The sequence below is a fragment of the Mustelus asterias genome, chromosome 14 (genome assembly GCF_964213995.1).
Source record: "Mustelus asterias chromosome 14, sMusAst1.hap1.1, whole genome shotgun sequence".
NCBI lineage: Eukaryota > Metazoa > Chordata > Chondrichthyes > Carcharhiniformes > Triakidae > Mustelus > Mustelus asterias.
Genome location: NC_135814.1, coordinates 68,217,303 through 68,238,095, shown reverse-complemented (window position 1 = coordinate 68,238,095; position 20,793 = coordinate 68,217,303). Strand labels below are relative to the sequence as shown.

The 20,793-nt window shown below is 43.7% G+C and overlaps 1 protein-coding gene across 1 annotated transcript in view; it reads left to right on the top strand.

The window, feature by feature from the left end:
* col5a2b (collagen, type V, alpha 2b) overlaps positions 1-20,793 on the top strand; it is a 279,221-nt gene that overhangs the window by 231,437 nt on the left and 26,991 nt on the right. The window contains exons 40-47 of the mRNA XM_078228547.1: positions 12-65; positions 2,992-3,045; positions 3,954-4,115; positions 8,543-8,650; positions 13,180-13,287; positions 16,774-16,827; positions 18,902-19,009; positions 20,514-20,536. Of these exons, the coding sequence (XP_078084673.1) occupies positions 12-65; positions 2,992-3,045; positions 3,954-4,115; positions 8,543-8,650; positions 13,180-13,287; positions 16,774-16,827; positions 18,902-19,009; positions 20,514-20,536 (671 nt within the window). The remainder of the gene's footprint in view (positions 1-11; positions 66-2,991; positions 3,046-3,953; positions 4,116-8,542; positions 8,651-13,179; positions 13,288-16,773; positions 16,828-18,901; positions 19,010-20,513; positions 20,537-20,793) is intronic.

Here is a 20,793-nt window from a genome sequence, read left to right as displayed (position 1 = left end):
TCATTTCTTAGGGACCTGTTGGAGTCCCAGGTTTAAAAGGTGGACGTGGTACCCAGGGACCACCTGTAAGTATGATTATTTGAATTTTCTGGATGAGATTCTCTGGCTTCCCCGCAGCGAGTTTCCCGGTAGCGGGTGGTGGCCCGCCATTGGCCGGCGGTGGGATATTTTAGTCCAGTCGCTGTGAATGGGATCTCTTATTGAATCCACCCACATCACCCGGGAAACCCGCGGCAGGGCTGTGCCATCGGCGGGACCAGAAGATCCCACCAGGTGAACAGCCGGAAGATCTCGCCCTCTATCATTTTTCAACTTTTCACTTGTATTTAATATTTCAATCCATCGCTTCTTCCGTAGGAAGTGTCTCAAATGTATTTAACAAGAAAATTGAAAGAAAAGTTTTGAATTTTCAAATTCCTTCTTTCAAGTACCCCAAAGCACTTCACATTCATTGAATTACTTCGAAATGGAGTTACTGTGCGTGGGATTTTCCGGTCCTGGCATTGTTGCGGATGGGATGGGAAAATTTGGAAAGTCAGTGGCCATCCAAATTTTCCACACCCACTGACAATGATGCCTGCAAGTGTGGGGATGAAAATTAATGGCCTGTGGATCCATAGTTCCCGATAATTTTAAAATTTACACAATGACCTGGTCACAAACAATGCTTTAGAATTTTAATGGATGCACGCATCCAAACATCAGTACAAAGTAGATCACATTGGTTGTTTTTCTTGTTCACGGGCAATGGGTGACATTGGTAACAATGTACTTGTTATCCATCCTGAGAAGGAGGTGGTGGTCTTCTTCTTGAACTGCTGAAGGCTACTTGGTGATGGTTCTCCCACAATAGCCCTAATGAGTGACATTGACCCAGTAACATTAAACATTAGCAGCGTACATTCAAGATAGGATGTTGTGAAAGTTAGCGAGTAATTGCAGGCCACATGACTTGACAGAAGTAAACCATCCCTCCTCATCATTCCTCACCTCTCTGCGGCCCTTGATATGGCTGATCACACTAGCCATGTCCCTCCACTCTAGTCGAATGAGACTGCTCTCACCTGGTTCCCTTCTTATCTAACAATTGTGACGGTATCACTCACAATGACTTCTCTTTCTGTTCTCATGCTGTTACCACTGGTTGCCACCCCACCAAGGATCTATCCTTGGACCCTTCCTATTTCATATCTACCTTTATCTTTCAGCTGCCAAAAGCGCAGTATTAGTTATGACTACAGCAGACCACAACCTGACCTCCAATTGGTTGAAAATTCCCTCAAAAGACTTTTTTTTCAATATCCGCAGTATTTTGCTTTTATATATTTTTTCAACCTGTTGAGTAATAGAAGTTTAAAGATCGATAGGATAAAATGTTAAATCATTTTTACATATCAAACTAAGCTTCATTGCTATTAATCATACTGATAATGTGGTTGTTCTCAAATATTCCAACCCATATATACCAGAGTAAGAATTTAAAAAATACTATTCACCTATATAAGGCCAAAGATGTGGATTTATCTTGTTAATTCAAAGCCAAAAATCTTCACTTTTTTATTACTGACATCAGCACTTTTCCTGAACTATTCACCTATAATTAAGAAAAATGTTATCCTAAATACAAAAAAGAGTCAACCAACTCTGCACACTTTACAGTTTAGGATTTTTTGAATGGTGAGGTTTTTGTGGATTGTTAACTAGCTGGAGACTGGATTTCTTCCCCTCTCTCGGGAGAAAATCCTGCCTCAGTGAGTTGCCGGTTAGCCTGCCTGGCCAAGCACTCTATAGTCCCAGCAGTGCCCCTGGGAGTGGTGGCCATTGCTGGGACTACAGGCAGTCCCCAGGTTCTCAGAGCCAGGAGCCCAGGACAAATGTAAGTTTGGGAATCTCACGGTGAGATCGGGGGGGCAGCCCTGATCGGAGTTGTGAGGAGGATGGGTGTCATGTTGGAAAGGTCAAGGGGAGAGATCATGGGGTCCCTTTACTGTGAAAAGGGCTCAGTGATGGAGGCCCTGCTCCTTTTCTCACCTGAGGCCCAAGCAGGCTTACCTGCAGGCCTCCCACCCACCCTGACCTCTTTCCGCTGACCCTACAATTGTGACCAGGTGGGAGACAGCCTTAACTGACTAATAATTGACCATTTAAGGGAATTAATATGGGTAAGGGTAGACTGATTTCCCTAGGCCTCACCCAACCTCCGTCAAACTTCCACCAGATCAGGATCAGGCAAGTTCAGAGAGAATTATGTGGGCTTGCAAACTCACTTTTGGATGTAATTTTCTGAGTATTGATATAGTTTGACTTTCTTATAAAACGGTCAGCCAACATAACTGAATTCCTTTGGCCAGGCACTATAATTTCCATTATCATTACAGCACCCTGAACATCAGATAAATTGGATGAAAAATGCCATTCAGCTCACCCACCCAGCAAAGCTGATAATCATCCATCACAGCAGCAATTCCCTCATAAATGAATCCGAGGTTTCTTTTCACGAAGAACATCACACCTGAACTGAGCTTTCATCAGTTTGAACCTGTGAACTACTGCCCTATTTGGGTTGAAGTGGCACTCAGGATTTCCCTGTTCTATAACAGTTGCTATCTTACACAGTTCATCGTTGTTCTGTGCATCATCTTGTGCCTTGCTGCTCAAAATTAAGACTGAACTCGAGATGTTAATTTGAGCGTAACCCATACGGTTTCATCAACCTTGCTGTTCTGCCTTGTCTGGACATGCTAGGTGCTTAAGTATCTAGATCTCACCTAGTTTAATGCCATTCAGAGCTGGTATACTTCTTTTATTCCCAATCTCACACTTATTGGTGTTTCATCTGTTACCGTTCTTCCCATTTATGGACTTTTAGGATCATTGCATAGAATTTTGGTTCATTTAAAAATTACAAAGATATTAACAATAGATTTCAAATAGTTATCAAAGCACACTCAGTCTTGGCTATAACTTATCAACATTTTCCTCTGTAAATAGGGTGCCACTGGCTTTCCTGGACCTGCAGGTCGAGTTGGACCACCAGGAGCAACTGTGAGTAAAGATTCCCAAGGGATTAACTCTTAATTGGTTTTCTTGTGGAAAATGCCAATAATGAACACTGTACATAACCTTCCTAGAATCAAGAACAGAAAATCCTGTAGGCTGCAGGTCTGACAACATCTGTGGGGAGAAAATAGAGCCAACGTTTCGACTCTGGATGACCCTTCGCGAGAGCTGTGTTTTTGTTTCAGATTCCAGCATCCGCAGTATTTTGATTTTATTCTTCTTAGAATAAATCTTGACTTTTATTTATGCTTCGTTTTCACGCAACCACAAAAGCAGCTCTGACGAAGGGTCATCTGGACTTGAAAGGTTGGCTCTACTCTCTCTCCACACCTGCTGAGATTTTCCAGCATTTTTCTGTTTTTGTCACAGAAACAGTGTAATGATTGGTATTAGCTTCAATCACAACTTAATGTTTAAAGGATGTTCCTTGGAGCTGAACTTGGTTCAGCTATACGTGAGGCTGTTCTGAGAAACAAAATGATCAGGTACCTCTACTGGAGGGAATCAAGTTACTGTGGGCTTTAAGTTGTGGATCTAGGGTTAAATCTCGGGTGACAGGTTAGAGTAATGTTAAGAGCATCATAATGCAAAATCGCTATCTTTTAGCTCAATTAATCTGATGACACGTGACTGATGGAATATGAAGATTTTGGCAACATTTTTCAGTTTATTACCTAGAAGCAAATAACACTGCTGAAGAAAGGATTCTTGCTAAACAGAATGCAGCCAGCAGTGTGCCAATGTTGGGCCTCCCATACATCAATCCCATCACTCTGTGATCTATATCCGTATATATCTAATAAAATTATAATTTGGAGCAGAAGAAAATGTTAGCACAAATAAGGAGTAATCTATGCTCAATAAGAAGTGAATCTTTCCTCTCTCTTTCCCAGGGTGATCCAGGTCCTATTGGTCCATTGGGTGCTCCTGGAAAAGAAGGTCCTCCAGGTCTTCGGGGTGACACAGGTCCACCTGGAAAGACTGGTGATCCTGGCCCTTCTGGAACACCGGGAAGCCCTGGTGATAAAGGTGAACCTGGAGAAGATGGTCCAACTGTAAGTACAATTAGACTTTAGAAAAATCATACGCTTAAAAGGGATTTGTATAGACTCTATCTCATGACATTAAACATTGCCACAACATTGATATTTCAGCAATTAGAAATAAAATCTCTATTTTATTTGCTCTTTAGCATTTAAGCGGATCCATTCTGCAAATAGGCAGGATGTGCGTAAGATGTATTTCCTACATTGCACACACACAGCTGAATTTTAACTTTTGGACTGAGTGCACGATTAAAGTGTGAAAAATCTATTTCCTGATTCAAACTCATCTCAAACTCACCCATTTATGGCTTTATATAAGACTGGAAGGTGGGCGGGCACCCAACACTCTCCAAAGAGGCAGGTTTGATCTCCATTAGACCTCGAGTCGAAAGTTTTCAATTTTAACTCTGCTTCCTGCGGTTCAGGAATCAGGCAGCTTTATCAGGGCAAGGGCTTACTGTCTCCCCCTTACCCCCAACCTCATGGGGGGACCTCCATTTCTTCTGTTCCCTCCAGTGGGGTTGGGCCGACTGTTTTCCCTGGTCGTGGGGAGCTGTTGTAAACCCTGCTGGAGGGAACGACTCCTAGCCGGGGGGTGGGGAGTGGGGGGGGGGGGGGGGGGGGGCGTTGGTGGGGGGGAGTGGGGAGACGCTAGCGAGCCTGGAGACTTCAGTCCCGGGTCCACTAATTGGATGCAAATTCCTGACTGAAATATTGAAATCAGCTCCGCGCCGATTTCCAGTGTGGAGCTGACTACACAAAAAATCTTTGCTGTGGAGATGCGCAGAGGCCGTGGCGCCCAATGGGAAGCCCCGAAACGGCTTCCGCTGATGTCTCCCGGCCCATTGCACTTCTAGAGCAGCACAACAGACTGGGAAAATCGCCCCCAAGGTCTCCAACCCACCTGAAATTTGATTTCTCCAACTGCCTGTGCTGTCCAGTTTCCATCCCACAGACCTTTGTTTCCTGAGTACTCCCCTCCCTCATGGAGATGGTGGTGAAGTGGTAACGTCCCTAGACTAGCAATTCAGAGGCCCAGGCTAATGCTCTGAGGGACATGGGTTCAAATTCCACCACAGCAGCTGATGGAATTCAGATTCAATGATAAAAATCTGGAATAATAAAGCTTGTCTCAGTAATGGTGACCATGAAACTATCATTGATTGCTGTAAAATTTGGTGTGGCATGGTGCCATGCTAAATTGCCCCTTAGTGTCAGGGGGTTTTGCAGGATAAATATGTGGGGTTACGGGAGAGGGCCTGGGTGGGATTGTTGTCGGTGCAGGCTCGATTCGCTGAATGACCTCCTTCTGCACTGTAGGGATTCTATGGTTCCCCACCCGCCGCATCACCACAAGGCCTCAGACCTACTTCCAGCTGTTTGACTGCACCCTCCACCACCACCACCCCACCCCTCCCCCATCCCCCCGCCACTGCAAAATCCAGTGCCACCCCACCCATCCAATAGAGGACCCACCCCCCCCATTCCATCTCTTGATCGAACCCCTTACTCTTTCTGCCCCGGATTGAAGTGTGCATCTTCTCTCCCTTACTAGGTTCACCTCCTGCCTCCCTGCACCCATGATTGATCTATCCCTGCCAGTCTCTGGCACAGACCCACCTATTGCTGCGGACCTCACTGGCCAGCTCCTCACCCGAGGCTCAGGCTGTCAATCGGGGACTAAGTCTAATCTCAGTGATGTTGCGGTGTGTGTAGGAGAATCCCGAATTGTGGGTTCCCCACACTTTCTGACCAGGCTGCTCCTTTGGGAGTGCAATAAGTAAAACAAAAAAACCCTTAATCTCCAGAAAAGTTTCATTTATCAGTTGCTTTTTCTTGTTATCTGCACCATAATAAATATGTGATTAATAAATATTGAACAGACAAGTGAACATGACTGCCGTGAAAATGTTTAGGTTCTTTAACTATCTTTATAGATTCTTTAGCCACCTAAATCCTTGGCATTATAAAGTAATCTATTTAGCCACTTAAGATGTAACAAAAGGAAAGAAATAAAAAATTTATTGTGCTTTTTACATGTATTATTTAGGGAGCTCATAAAATACAGATTTTTGCAAACAAATATAATTTCTTGAAGTGCTAGAAATCTAATAAAACAAGGGTTTTCAGACCCCTAAAGGTGTTTGAAAAGATAAAATTAAAGGAAGCATAAGCATAGAGAGGTTTGTTGTTCTAAAAGAGGAGGGATAAAGCTTCCATCTTTCATGAAGAGGAGATTTGATGAGCATTGCCAATGGGTCCTGAGGGAGAATTGTAGAAATATAATGCTCAAAGACATGTAGGTCATGTCTTGTCATGTTCATATCGGTTAGCATATGATGTAGAGAATAATCACCAAAGGAGACATGAAAGATTGGTGCAGCTTCAATGAGAATATAAAGAACCGGGACAGAAAGAGCAGGATGCCAGTTCGAGAACAAGATACCAATTCCAGAACAAGGTACCAATTCCAGGATGGGATGCCAAGTCAGAATCACAGAGAGTTCTTATTCTATAATTTGGTCATTTAAAATATCTACTTGGTGGTTACATTCCAACTGACCATATTAGATATGTCAATAAGGATTAGTTCATGCCAGGCTAGATTTGCTTTAGTTATGCTGCACTTTTGAAAGACTTTACTTGCCGTTCACGTCACACTTTCGCTGCAGCAAAGTCGGAGAATTTGGCAGTCAGCCAAATCTCCATTCACTGTGGCGGGATGGGAAAATCCCACCGGCGTGAATGGTGGTAAGATTCCGGCGAATGGTTCTTTTAGTAAAAAAGACGAAAGCGTATTGCAGTAAAGCAATAAACCATTAGCTTAGATCTGAAGTCTTAGAATAGCACTGCCTCCTGTATGAGCTCAGCAATTAGATACATGTAGGATGGATCACTGTGTGAGCTGGGCCAGAAACTTAGAAAATAAATGATTTGCTTTGAAGTAATTTCTTGATGAAAAGAAGCAGAGGTAAACTCATGCACAGGTTCATAAAACACCATTGTCGAGATTTAGGGATTAGTTTCAACTACGGTGTTAAACATAAGGAAATTTTATTCTGGTTGTACTGGCCACTCAGATCCATTACCAAAAATTGCAGTCTACAGTCAACATGTTGACCCCGAATTTCCTTAATCTCTTCGCTGCCAAAATTACACCAAAATTTATGTCGATTCTTCCCATGGGAACTCGTGTCCAAATTTCCTGCGCAGATACCGAAATGTAAAGATCAGCGTAAGATAAGAATTATATTCAGCAGCACCAATCAGAGTGAGTGGGTTGCTGTCTTCAACCACGGTACCTCACTTTCAGCCTCTTCTGCCGTTATTCTGTACAACAGGTGTGGGACCCTTTGTATGGTTTGCTTCAGTTAAAAGACTTCATTTTAAGATATTTCTGCCTATGTAACTACTTATGCTAAGCTTTAAAGCTAACTTGGCCACATTTTAAAACTTACCTGGGAATTCTGGGATGAGCTTAGAAATTGACTGCATTTTTTGAAAATACAATGTTAGCAGAAATGACTAAACAAAGCTTTTTTCACAGCCACAGCTGCCAATTGTTTATGAAAGTTGGGAACCTAGTTTACACCAGCAATTTCAATAACACAGATAAAAATGTATATATTGCAGTAACAGTTATCTGTTTACTTAGTTCAGCCGAGTGCGAGGTTTGAGTTCAAGTCTGTACAGGGCCTGGCTGTGAAGCCAGTCCCCAAATTCTCTCTCTCTCTCTCTCTTCGCTTTTGTAGTATTACTTTTAAGTTTTATTCAATAAAGAAAATCATCTTAAATCCATACCAAGTGCTGCCTATGTCTATTCTAAGGAATGAATGGACCCCGACAACAGGGATATCCTCATTGGCACGACCATTCCAGCTGCTTAACATTTTGCATGCAGGAGGGGGAGGAAGTCTGAAAACTTTAACATTTTAGTTCAGTATCATGGAGAGTTCAGATAAAATATAAAAAAGAAAACGCAGAAAAGAAAATCTCTATCAAACTCCAGAAATCTCACTTGAGCCTAAATTAAGTGATTCTGCATCTCACAGTCTCTAAATTTATGTGTGTAAATTTCAACAGCAGCACATTACTGGTGTGAATGCAAAAAATCTGTGAGAGCTGCTCTTTTGCATGTCACATGTGAGCAGCAAAAAGTTTTAGTAGAAATGAAAGTTCAAGGAAATTTGTACTTAGTGGTATAAATCAGCTTTGCATACATTTCCTCAATAAAAAATAACATTTCACCACTCTTAAGCCATGGTTACATTGAAACGTTTGTGCTGATTGGAAGCAGTAAGCTACAGCTGTTTTGGACAGCGTTCCACGGGGTGTTAGCTGCAGCTGGAACAGCCATGACAACCCTGCTTTCCTACTATAGCTATATTGGTGCCTTAATTGGTATCTCTATGATGTGTCTCTGTTGCAACTTATAGGGCCCAGATGGTCCTCCAGGTCCACAAGGTACAACTGGACAAAGAGGACTTGCAGGCCTGCCAGGCCATCGTGGAGAAAGAGGCATGCCTGGCTTGCCAGGCCCTGCTGTGAGTATTACTTCATTAACCGCTTCATTCCCTTTTATGTTTTAATTGAATGTACCGCATTCCTGAAACTATAAATATATAAAAATAAAACTATAAATAAACTGTATTTTGGTGCGACAACTGCGATAAATTAGCGAACTTCGCTTGTTGCATTGTTATTTAACTCAGAGATCTTCACTTTCAATTCCCCTACATTGAAAGTCTCTCAATTATATCAAACAGAAAAACTCAAACTGGTTTATATTTTGGCACTCCTTATGCTGTTGCTTAGCAGGAACAATGATAAACAGATTTCTCATGCATAATACATTGGCATATGAAGAAATTATGGGAATGCGTTGAGTTAGTGTTAAGCTCAGTCCAATTTTGTAACATTGACATTCATATCAAAGCCTTTTTGCTTACCACTTCAATTAAAATAGAAAATGGTGCCTTCTCAGTTTTAGTGTCTGTAAACATAAGTACTGTTAGATGAGAAAAGAACAAGTTTTCCCTGAAACAAAAGCACAAGGTCCATGAGTTCACCTTCTACCATCCTGGTGGTTGCATGATGCAATGATAATCAGAGCACTCATTCTTTATCAATTAGTTTACAACAGAGCCAGACCTGTGGCAAAGAAGCCCCAGTGGTGAGGGTATAGATCCAAAATAATTTGTTCATTCTGAACATATTGCTCTTACCACTGTAACAATTCTATGATTCTATGTCCTATTTCAAATTACTAATGCAGTACTGCACTTTCCACAGTTAGTATGGAAGCAATTATAATATTTATCAGGCATAACTTTTAACCACAGGCCCATTTAATTTTTTTGACCAAATGCTTGCAAAATTGCAATATTTTAATTACTAATAATTGGCATTGGAACATTTTTTTTGGCAATTTTGTGTTCTCATGCTATCCAAATCCACTGTAATGTAAATGTTAACCTTTATGTGCACTTGATGAAGTTGATTTTTGCACGCTGGGTCTGGCTCACGTCTGTGCTCCTCTAATTCTGGCCTCTTGCACATCTCTGCTTTTATTAACTCCACCATTGGCAACTAGGCCTTTAGTTTGGGTAAATGTGAAGTTCCTATAGTTTTCAAAGCTGACTCCATATTGATAACATTTAGGTTTGAACACACTTTTCCTAATTGTGTCAGATGAGAAATGAATCCAAAATAATAGATATCTGTGGGTGGGCCAAGGTGTGGGTGGGGGAAAGAGGGATGGTGCAGTTGGTTCAGTCGCCTAGACAGCTAACATGTGGTGAAGAGGAACTGCAAAATCACAAGGTTCAGCTGCTATGTGGGCTGAGGCAGAGTTGGGGCCTGTCTCCTCATCTTCCCCTAGAGTAAATTCACAGCATCAGACTCAGCAACCATTGAATAATCAAGGATGCACCCTGGAGAAGAGGAAGGATTGATATCTAGATTGCAATCATTATATTCAACTGCAATCTAGCAAAGCTTAATGTTGAAAAATAGTAAAAGAGAATTATGTTTGACTATGTTTCATTTATTCACACAGACATAGAAAGAGAGAAAATAGGGCTGTAGACAGTTCTAAGCCTAATTCTGCCCATTTCCCCTTTCCCCTAACAATACAAGGTTACTTGTGATAGTGAATCTCAAATTACAGCGCAGCAGGAAACCATTCGGCCCATCATGTCTGCGCCAGTTCTCCAAATAAGTTAATTCATCTAGTGCCATTCCTCTATCATCTCACCATAAGCAGAGATTGATAGACTTTGATTAACAATGTAAAGGATTATGAGGATACTGGGTGTAAAAGGCATTGAAGTGTCCAATCAGCTATGATCATATTAAATTGTAGAGCAGGCTCGATGGGCTGAATTGCCTACTCCTGTTTTTTATATTCCTGGATGGCACAGTGGTTAGCACTGCTACCTCACAGTGCCAGGGACCCAGGTTCAATTCCAGCCTTGGGTGACTATCTGTGTGGAGTTTGCACATTCTCCCCATGTCTGCGTGGGTTTCCTTCGGGTGCTTTGGTTTCCTCCCATACTCCAAAGATGTGCAGGTTAGTTCATTGGCCTTGCTAAATTGTCCCTTAATGTCAGGGGAGTTAGCAGGATAAAAAAGTGGGGTTATAGGGATAGGGCCTGGCTAGGATTGTTGTCGGCACAGGCTCGATGGGCCAAATGGCCTCTGTCTGCACTGTCAGGATTCATTGATTCTATGTTCCTGCCCTTCCTTTTAAGGTAACAGTCTAATTCCCTTTTGAATGCCTCAGTTGAACCTGCCTTCACCATACCCTCAGGCAGTGCATTCCAGTCCCCAATCAGTCACTGTGTGAAAAAGTTGTTCACAAACAGGGCATATAAAGACACAAACTCAATTTACAGAATAATTCTTGAGGCTTTTGCTACCAAATAAACCTGTTGGACTTTAACCTGGTGTTGTTAAACTCCTTACTGTATTTTTTGAGGAGCAGTCAAGTTAGAGAAAAGCTTAGGCTCCTTAAACACTTTCAATTTGCAATCACTCAAAGTAAGCCCATGTTCTTACACAGCTGTTATGGTGAGAAGATTTGAGATGCCCATCCTAAACCTCTCCTTCTTCCTTTGAGACACTCCTTTAAACCCACCCCTCTGACTAAGCTTTTGATCATCTGTCCTAATATCTCAAGTGGCTCGGTGTCAAATGGTGTTTGATTATGCTCCTGGAAAATGTCTTGAGATATTTTGCACTGTTAAAGTCAATATATGAATACAAGTTGTTGTTGTTTAATATATTCCACAATTTATGTCCAAAACAAAATTACAGATACCCATACGTTAGCTAACTGTCTATTTTACCTTAAATAAAATGACTAGAATGTTATCTTGACTGACAAAAAAAAGATTTGCTGGCGAATGTTGGTAATGTATCTGTTAAACATATATATGGATAGCGTATGTTTAGCAGCTGAATCAAGTTCACAACCTAAACTGGCAACTTTTTTTATTGTTTGGAGGAGTGAAAATATACTGGATGGAATTTTACATGCCCTCTTCAACGCATAAGCCCATTACCAGGAAGTGGGTGTGGGATGGTGCCAACACTGTGCACAATGGTGCCAGCACATGCCCACTGCCTACTCACTACCTCTGGTATTTACCAGCAGGGGAGGGTGCATCAGGTGGCCTGTTTACTAATGGGTCAAATGAGGCCCTAAATCTTAGAATCATAGAATCCCTACAGTGCAGAAGGAGGCCATTCTGCTCATCGAGTCTGCACAGAGTACCTTACCCAGGCCCTTTCCTCCACCTTATTCCTGTAACCCCACACATTTACCATGGCCAAACCACCCAACCTAATATCTTGGGACACTAAAGGCAATTTAGCATGGCCAATCCGCTTAACCTGCACATCTCTGAACTGTGGGAGGAGAGCGGGGCACCCAGAGGAAACCCACGCAGACACGGGGAGACCATGCAAACTCTACACAGTCACCAAGGTCGGAATTGAACCCAGGGTCCCTTGTGCTGTGAGGCAGTAGTGCTAACCATTGTTCCACCGTGTCGCCTAACTCATCAATTAATGGCTATTAAGGGCCACCACCTGCTACCAGTGGTATTTTACCTGGCAGGTGTCAGGCCAAGTGGTGAGATTGGCAGCTTTCTTGGCAGCTTGGGTGGATAGGGGTGTGCTTCCTGTGTGGGAACGCCCCCCCACTATGGTTCCACCTCCTCATGCCCAGGAGAACCTGGTCCCCCTTGTAGCCAGGCCCTGGTGAAATCTGAAAGTGGAGTTGAGATTACAATCAAATCACTCATGATCTTATTGACTGGCAGAGCAGGCTCGAGGGGCCGAGTGTGTAATACATAGAGGGCGCCGCCGCATTAACCAAGAAAAAATTTGGAATTATAGAATCCCTACAGTGCAGAAGGAGGCCATTCGGCCCATTGAGTCTGCACCGACTCTCCAAAAGAACATCTTACCTGGGCCCACATCCACATTACCCCGCACATTCACCATAGCTAATCCACCTAACCTACACATCTTTGGAAACTCAGAGGCAATTTACTTTGGCCAATCCACCTAACATGCATATATTGTGGAGGAGTCTCCAGATCTGAGAGTGGAATGCAATAAGATTCATGGGTCTGGTGCTACAGGGGCTCATTTAAAAGGAGGCTCATTTCCTAAATCTGGCAAGCTGCTTAAACCGAGCAGATTACATGTATCCTGCAAGTTAACAGGAGCTTGTATCTATGAACTGCCTTTAGATGACGATTGTCCACAAAACTCGAAACTGGCCAATGTGATTCACTCCTCCATTCTGACAAGCATGCTCTCTGATATATTTATTGGTCCTAATGAGGTATTAACAAAAATGATAAATAACACATTAATAATCTCAGTTCTAATTACATTTTGTGAGAAAAATATTTTAATACATTTCAAATTTCAGAGTCTCTTTGCATTTAGTTTTGCAATTTAATTTACCCAAAAATGTAATTTTTAAAAATTATAATACTTTGTGTTATCCACTCTGTTGTACTCCAATAAAACTGACAACAATATGTTGGATTTTCAGGGTCAGCCTGGGAAACAAGGCCCGACGGGATCTCCTGGTGAAAGAGGCCCCTCAGGCCCAACGGGTCCTCATGGTGCCCGCGGCCCACCTGGTGAAGCTGGTCAGGATGTAAGTAAATATTCACACTGCTTGAATCTTCATCTTTAAACAAGTTTAAACTTGTAAAATTCCAGCTACTTACCGCATCCATTCATTTGAAAGATAAAAGAAAGAGTTGGATTGACATATAGTAGCTTTCACCACCCCAGGGCATCCCAAAGTGCTTTACAGCCAATGAAGTACTTTTGAAGCAAAGTCACTGTTATAATGGAGGAAGCTTAACAGCTGATTAATGCACAGCAAGATCTCACCAATAGCAACATGATAATGATCAGATTGTTTGTTTTAGTGACGTTGATTGGGAATAACTATTGACAAAGACTGGGAAGTTCTCCACTGTTCTTGCTGTGGGATGTATTACAGAAAGGCCAGACAGGGGGCTGTAATTTCACCACATTTCCTGACTTGGCAGACCTGATTCCATGGAAACAAACCATATACATATGACTTTCGCTCCATGATGAAGGGGTGGAGGGAGTGATGTTTGAGAGGACAAAATTGAGTCAGACCTGCCCCTACCTGAGGCAGTTTAATATGGTCATGGTTCTCGGAGCCTTCAGTCCAGTTTTATAAAACTCTGTTAGGATCTCACCCCTCAGCAACCTGCCCACCACCCATGCCTCCTCATATCCTTAGCCCAGTTCCATACTCCCTCATTCTCCCCATGCCAGCTCCATGATCACTTGTACCCCTAAAGCCACCTCCATGTCACCTCATACCCCTTTTCCACCTCCATGCCAACTCATACCACCATGTCATCTCCATGCAGTCATATGTTTCCATGTCAACTCATACTCCCATGCCATTTCTATGGCCACTCAAACCCCATACCATCGCCATGGCCACTCACACCCTAATGCCAGCTCTATGCTATTTAATAATATCATGCTAACTCCATGGCCACACATAGTCACCCATGCAAGCTACAAAACAACTCACCCAGAATTAACTATGAACAGACTTCAGGAACCATCTGGAGTTGAAAATATTAAACTTCTAACCATCCAAGAGAATTCTCACTCATAAACTTGCTACATAAAAACTCTCATTCATGAAATCCATTCAAAGATTTTAAATCCCTTCAAAGAGTCAATCTGTTGTAAAAACAAGCAAACTTTTATTCAGTAATCATATCAAAAACATCTAATCCTTCAATAGCCTCTTAAAACTGTCAATCAAAATGGTTAACTCAGCACCCTGCTGAGTTACGTTGTTTTGGAGCTTTTGAAACTCAGCCAAGCATTCATATTGAACTCAACTGTAAGAACAGCTCTTGGGAAATGTCAACAAAGAACTCTATTGAAACTGCAGAATCAGATTGTAATGATTTCTCAAAATACATCAGATGGCCTGTCAATCAATGCAATCAAGCAGTGTGTGTTTGCATTTGTACTTCAGCTGACAACTGAATTTTCATGTTTAAAGGATAAGGGATTTAAATAACTTTAGATCCTGACACATAACATACTTTATTTGCACTTCATGAGTGTTTATGTCTTCTACATAAATTTGTGACTTCAATACTGTTGTTAATGTCCTTGGATACTGAAAATGTGGACTGTTTTAACTTGGCACTAATTTCAAATGACCTTGCTGAGTTTGGGTTTCCCACATGTGTGATTCAAGCTTCGTCCCCTTCTTCCCACCATGTCAGCAAAAATTGGATCTCCTGGAACTGGGGTTGGGACTTCTGCAGCTGGCCATTTTTAAAGGCCTCCAGAGTTGACCCATCTCTGAAAAAACCTGGCCCAGGGTCTCAGTTTAAAATCTCATCTGATAGCACGCCCTCACTACTGCATTGGGAGGGCCTGATTTTACCATTTTCATTTTAAGTGCTGAATCTGGGCATAATGCAGATCCGACTTAGAAATCTGCTTTCAAGCGCCCCCATTCGCACTCAGCCTGAAAAAAACATCTCCAGTCCCATTCGTGCTGTGGGCGGGGCTTAGCGCGGCTGAAACAATCGGAGCTCTGAACTGCGCATGCGCAGTTGGAAAAAAATTTGAAAAAGCGCGCCCATGTCAGATCGCTCCCGATCTGCAGAAAGCGGAGAAAGCGGCCCAGGAGCAAAAGGCGGGAGCAATGGCCCCCACAGACATCACTGTCCCCCTTATCCACCCCCCCCCAATACCCAGACACATCACTGTCCCCCTTATCCATCCCCCACTGCCCACACACATCACTGTCCCCCTTATCCACCCCCCCCACTACCCAGACACATCACTGTCCCCCTTATCCATCCCCCACTACCCACACACATCACTGTCCCCCTTATCCACACCCCAATACCCACACACATCACTGTCCCCCTTATCTACCCCTCTCCACTACCCATACACATCACTGTCCTTCTTATCCACCTCCCACTATCCACAGACATCACTGTCCCCCTTAACCACCACCCCCACTACCCACAGACATCACTGTCTCCCTTATCCACCGCCCCACTACCCAGACCGATCACCACCCCTGCCCCCCTCCCCCTCCAACCGATCGCCCACAGTGTGGCAGCAGATCCCCCTGCCCCCCCCCCACCAGAGATCCATCTGCCCCCAGCCAACAGTGAGCAATCGGGCCTCACTCCTGCCCCCCTCCCAGAGAATGGTCTGGCCTCACTCCCCCATTACCCACTGGGCCACCCCAGACAACAATCTGGCCTCACTCATCCCCCCCCCTCAGAGAATCATCTGGCCTCACTCACCACTTCTCCCCCCCCCACCACGAGAGGAACATCTGACCCACCTCCTCCTCCCTCCCCACCAGACAACGATCAGCCATCCCTCCACCCCCAACAGAGATACATCTGACCCACCTCCTCCTCCCTCCCCACCAGACAACGATCAGCCATCCCTCCACCCCCAACAGAGATACATCTGACCTGCCTCCTCCTCCTCCCCCCCCCCAACCAGACAACAATCTGGCCTCACTCCCCTCCCTCCCCCCCCCAACCAGAGAATGATCTGACCCGCCTCCCTCCTCCCCTCCACCACTGATCTGAGTCAGAGAGCCGTTGGAAGCTCTGAACTCGCCTCTTCAGCAGCTGGAGCGCCCGACTCAAACTTTTATTTAGCAGGGCCATTATGGCGCGGTTCCGGATTGGTAAACACGGTGGTAAAGGGGGAAATGCTGATAAAGTTGGGCGGGCAGTTCATTAATTCAATTCAAATGCATACAAATGCATTTAAATCGCCATTGCGCCTGTTTTGGGCGCAAATCGAATCGCCGCCATTCCCGGGTTTCGGTAAAGTGGCCATCTGCGCGGGCGCGGATCACGTTAATGGCCTCACACCCGACTTTACCACGTTTTTGCGCCCGTTTGCAATGGTAAAATCGGGCCCGGAGTGTCAGCCTAGGTTATGGACCTTAAGAGTTGGAATTGAACCCACAGCCTTCTAACCCAGAAGCAAGAATGCTACCACTGACCAGCAATGCAGCAACTGAAAGATGTGTTATATATTGTACTTTTGATAATTAGTTGTTCTCTTTTCCTCTTAGGGTATGCCAGGAACCGATGGCACTCCTGGACGCGATGGTCGTGCAGGGGAGCCGGTAAAATGAAAAAATTCCGAATTGAATGAAAAATTCTAACAAGCTTCTGTTGCTATATTTTCACTATGTACACAAGGCCATGTGGAAGAGTCCGAGACATTTTTTACTGCACATTTTCATATTCTTCTGTTAACCAACCTTGGATTTTCACAAGCATTTGACACAGTACCTGCAGGCAAAGTTATTACACAAGTTTAGGGCTCAGAGGGTTGTGAATGATATATTAGGTTGGATAGAGACTTGGTTAAAAGCCAAAAAACAGAGTCGGATTGAACAGTTCATTTTCAGGTTGGCAGACAGTTATCAATGGGGTGTTGCAATGATCAGTACTGCAGACTCAGTTATTTACAATCTACATCAATGACTTAGAAGAAGAGCCTAAGTGTAATGTATCCAAGTCTGCTGCTGATACAAAGCGAGGTGGGAAGGAAGCTGCGAGGAGGACATTTTGATTTGATTTATTATTGTCACATGTATTGGGATACAGTGAGAAGTATTGTTTCTGGCAAGCTAGACAGACAAAACATACCATTCATAGAGTACATAGGGGAGAAGGAAAGGACAGGGTGCAGGAGATAGTGTTGCAGTCATAGCTGGGAGGTAGAGAAAGATTAACTTAATATTAAGTAAGTCCACTCAATTGGGGCTAAGATTTTTAAAGGAGTAGGAGGTCCTAACACAAGGCAGGCGGGATTTGAAGATCAGGGATCCGAAGGTTCCTTCCGGATCCTGATGCCGCTGGGATAGTTCTGAATTCTGAATGGGGTCAGTGTGGAGGAGGAGGGTGGGGCAAATTTGTTTGCTGCCAATTAATGGCCCCTTGAGCTAATTAAGGCACTCGTTAGGAGACCTGTCTATTCGTCTTTGGAAATATCAAATTGTATCCTGGCGAGCTCATGCGAGTTGATGCACAGCTGTCGAGTTTGCCAAGGGCCAATTAAATCTCTGTGTAGGGTTTTTATTTCCAATCTGGGGGATGAACTCGTGCTGATATGAGTGGTGCTGCTAATCGTTCATGGACACTTTGTTGGATCTCCTGCCTGTATATTAGTTGCTCTATTGTTTACCATTAGCATCAGACAGGAAATTCCCAGAGGGGTTTGGCATCTCCAATTGGGCACCAAGCTCACTCCTGGCCAAGTTGCCCATTTAAATTTTAAAATAGTATAGCGTTAGCCATGCAGCTTAGGTGTGGGGTCATCCAGATGTCGGGTCCCTGAACTTACACTAAAAATTTGGCTCGAAGCATTGGCAAAGGGATATTGATACGTAGCAAAAAGTAAATCAAATACTATGAGAAGATATGGACTGCAGCATAGACTACAGCGGTTCACGGAGGCAGCTCACCACCACCTTCTCAAGGGCAATTAGGGATGGCAATAAATGCTAGCCAAGCCAGTGACTCTCACATCCCATAAATTAAATTTAAAAAGTAATAGAGTGCGAAATGGAGAAATGTGAAATTATTCACTTTCTTAGGAAGAATAGATATACAGAATATTTTCTAATTGATGAGAAGGTATTAAATGTTGGTATTCAGAATAATTTGGGTAGCATTATACATAAAACACAGGAAGATATCATACGCGTAAAGCAAGCAAAATGGAAGACAAGTGATCTGTTAGCCTTTATTGCAAGGGGGTTTGAGTAGAAGAATAAGGACATCTTGCTGCAATTGTACAGGGTTTTGGTACGATCACACTTAGAGCACTGTGAATAGTTTTGGTCTCCATACCTAAGCACAGACATACTTGCCTTAAATAAAGTGCAATAAGTGTTCACTAGATTAATTCCTGGGATGAGTCATCCTACAAAGTCTGTTTGAACAGAGCAGGCCTGTAATCTGGAGTTTGAAAGAATGAGATTTATTCTCATTGAAACATAAAGGATTGTGAGAGAGGCTAACAGGCTAAATGCCGAGAGAATATTTACCCTGCTTCTCTATCCCATAGAGCTGTAGAGATATGGAGATTGGGCAGAAAAGTAGAGTTGAGGAAAGGACAGAGCAGGTTTGAAGGGCAGGATGGCTTACTCCTGTTTCTATTCTCATACCTTCTTATGTTTTTGTGCATAGGGCGATCGTGGTGATTCAGGGCCTGCAGGTGTTCCAGGTGTACAAGGTGGTCCTGGGGCTCCAGGCCCCATTGGTCCAACTGGAGAGGCGGGTGCTAGAGGTGAAACAGTAAGTTTCCCATTAAATATTTAGCTGCAATGTTTTTCCCTGAATGCTTTTCCCTGGCAGGAAAGACAGACCACTGTTTTGCTCTTTGCTGTAAATAGAGGAAAATGGCAGCATCTTAAAACTACATTATGGTCACATTGTCACTCTATTAACATTAACAAATGGAAGGAAAAATACTCCGAATTATCGATCAAAATATTACTGATAATTTCATGGATAATGTTGATCAAGAATTGGCAATAACTGTAGATCAGAAACCTTGGTTGCAGAATGATTACCACTAAAAACCACTGAGCCATTGGCATACACATGAATAAAGATAATGTGGACGTCCCTGTTTCTTTGTTGAATGGTTATCCCATTAACCTGACACTAGTAAAATCTTAGACTTTACCAACCATTGATCCTCTAAGGATGAGTCAGTTTAGAGTCTATTGCTTACATCTGTTTTTTTGCTTAAAATGTAAGCTTCACTTTAATTAATTGCCACCATAATATGTGTTCAGCAAGTCTACACATTGTTTTGAAATTATGACATAAAGGCCGGAATATTCCATCCCCCTGCAGCAGTAGAAGTTACTTGCTATTGACTGCTGATGGGAACTTCCTGTCCTGCTGAATTCGGTGGCTGTTTGTGATGGCCCCTGGGGGAACCCACCATGAGGGGTCGCCTTCTGTGGGACCAAAACATCTCGCTGGTGGGAAGGACTGGTAAATTGCAGCCATAGTTTGGGATAAATGTCAAAAAGAAATTACACAGAGAAACTTGAAAGGAAACATGAATTAACTGCTGTCCAAAATTATGGGGTAGATTTGAACTTTCACCAATGAGTGGAGAGCAGGCTGATTGGACTTCCACTCCCATTATGCATATTCATTCTCCTTTCTATTATCTTACACAGAAAGGAGGATTAGATGGGTTTGAAAACCGGCATTTAATGCATTACCACCCAATGGCAAATATTACAAACAACCTCATTGAGGGTGATCTTACTGGTTTGTCATGCCGCTCGATTGACGTGTTGAGCCGGTAAGATCGTGAGAAAGGCGGAGGTCCTCACCGGCAAGGTTCACATATGGTCCCCCAACAGGGACCAGACATGATGGCCTTGCCGGTGGGACTGGAGGCAATTAAGGCCCCCTGGGGGCAGGATGCGCAGTGCCCCTTGGGTAATGCCAGCCTGGCATCTTAGCACTGTCAATTGGGCATCCTGGCACTGCGAGCCTGGCACCCTGGCAGTGCCCACAAGGCACCCTGGCAATGGGCACTGGGCAGTGCCAAGGGATGGGGCCTAAAGGGAGGGGAGTGCCTGAAGGGGAGGCAGCACATGAGGGCTGCAAACTCTGCAATCGGGAATTGCCGGGGCAGCGATTGACCGGGGGGGGGGGGGTAAATGGGCGTGGTGATCAGCTGAGGTGGGGTATAATCAGGAGTGGCGATTGGAAGAGAGGCCGTGATCTAGGGGCTGATGCAGGGGTACAATCAGGGGAGGGGTACAATCAGGGAGCAATTGGGGGTGTAGGGTTGTGACGTCCGGGGGAGTGGGGGAATAACAATCTCTCAGTGCATTGTGTATTCTTGACATTGCACACTGGGAGGTCAGGCGCATGCGCAATAGCATCCTCTAGAAGTCAGCATTTGGATTCCCGGCAAGAATAGACTCTGTCCACTCCCCCTACTGGCAAGAATCACAGTTTGCCTAATTTTTTTCTAGCTATCATTAGATTTGATGTTTTTTCTTGCTGAGAAAAATAGGTCTAAAACTCTCGCATTTTCATGGCCG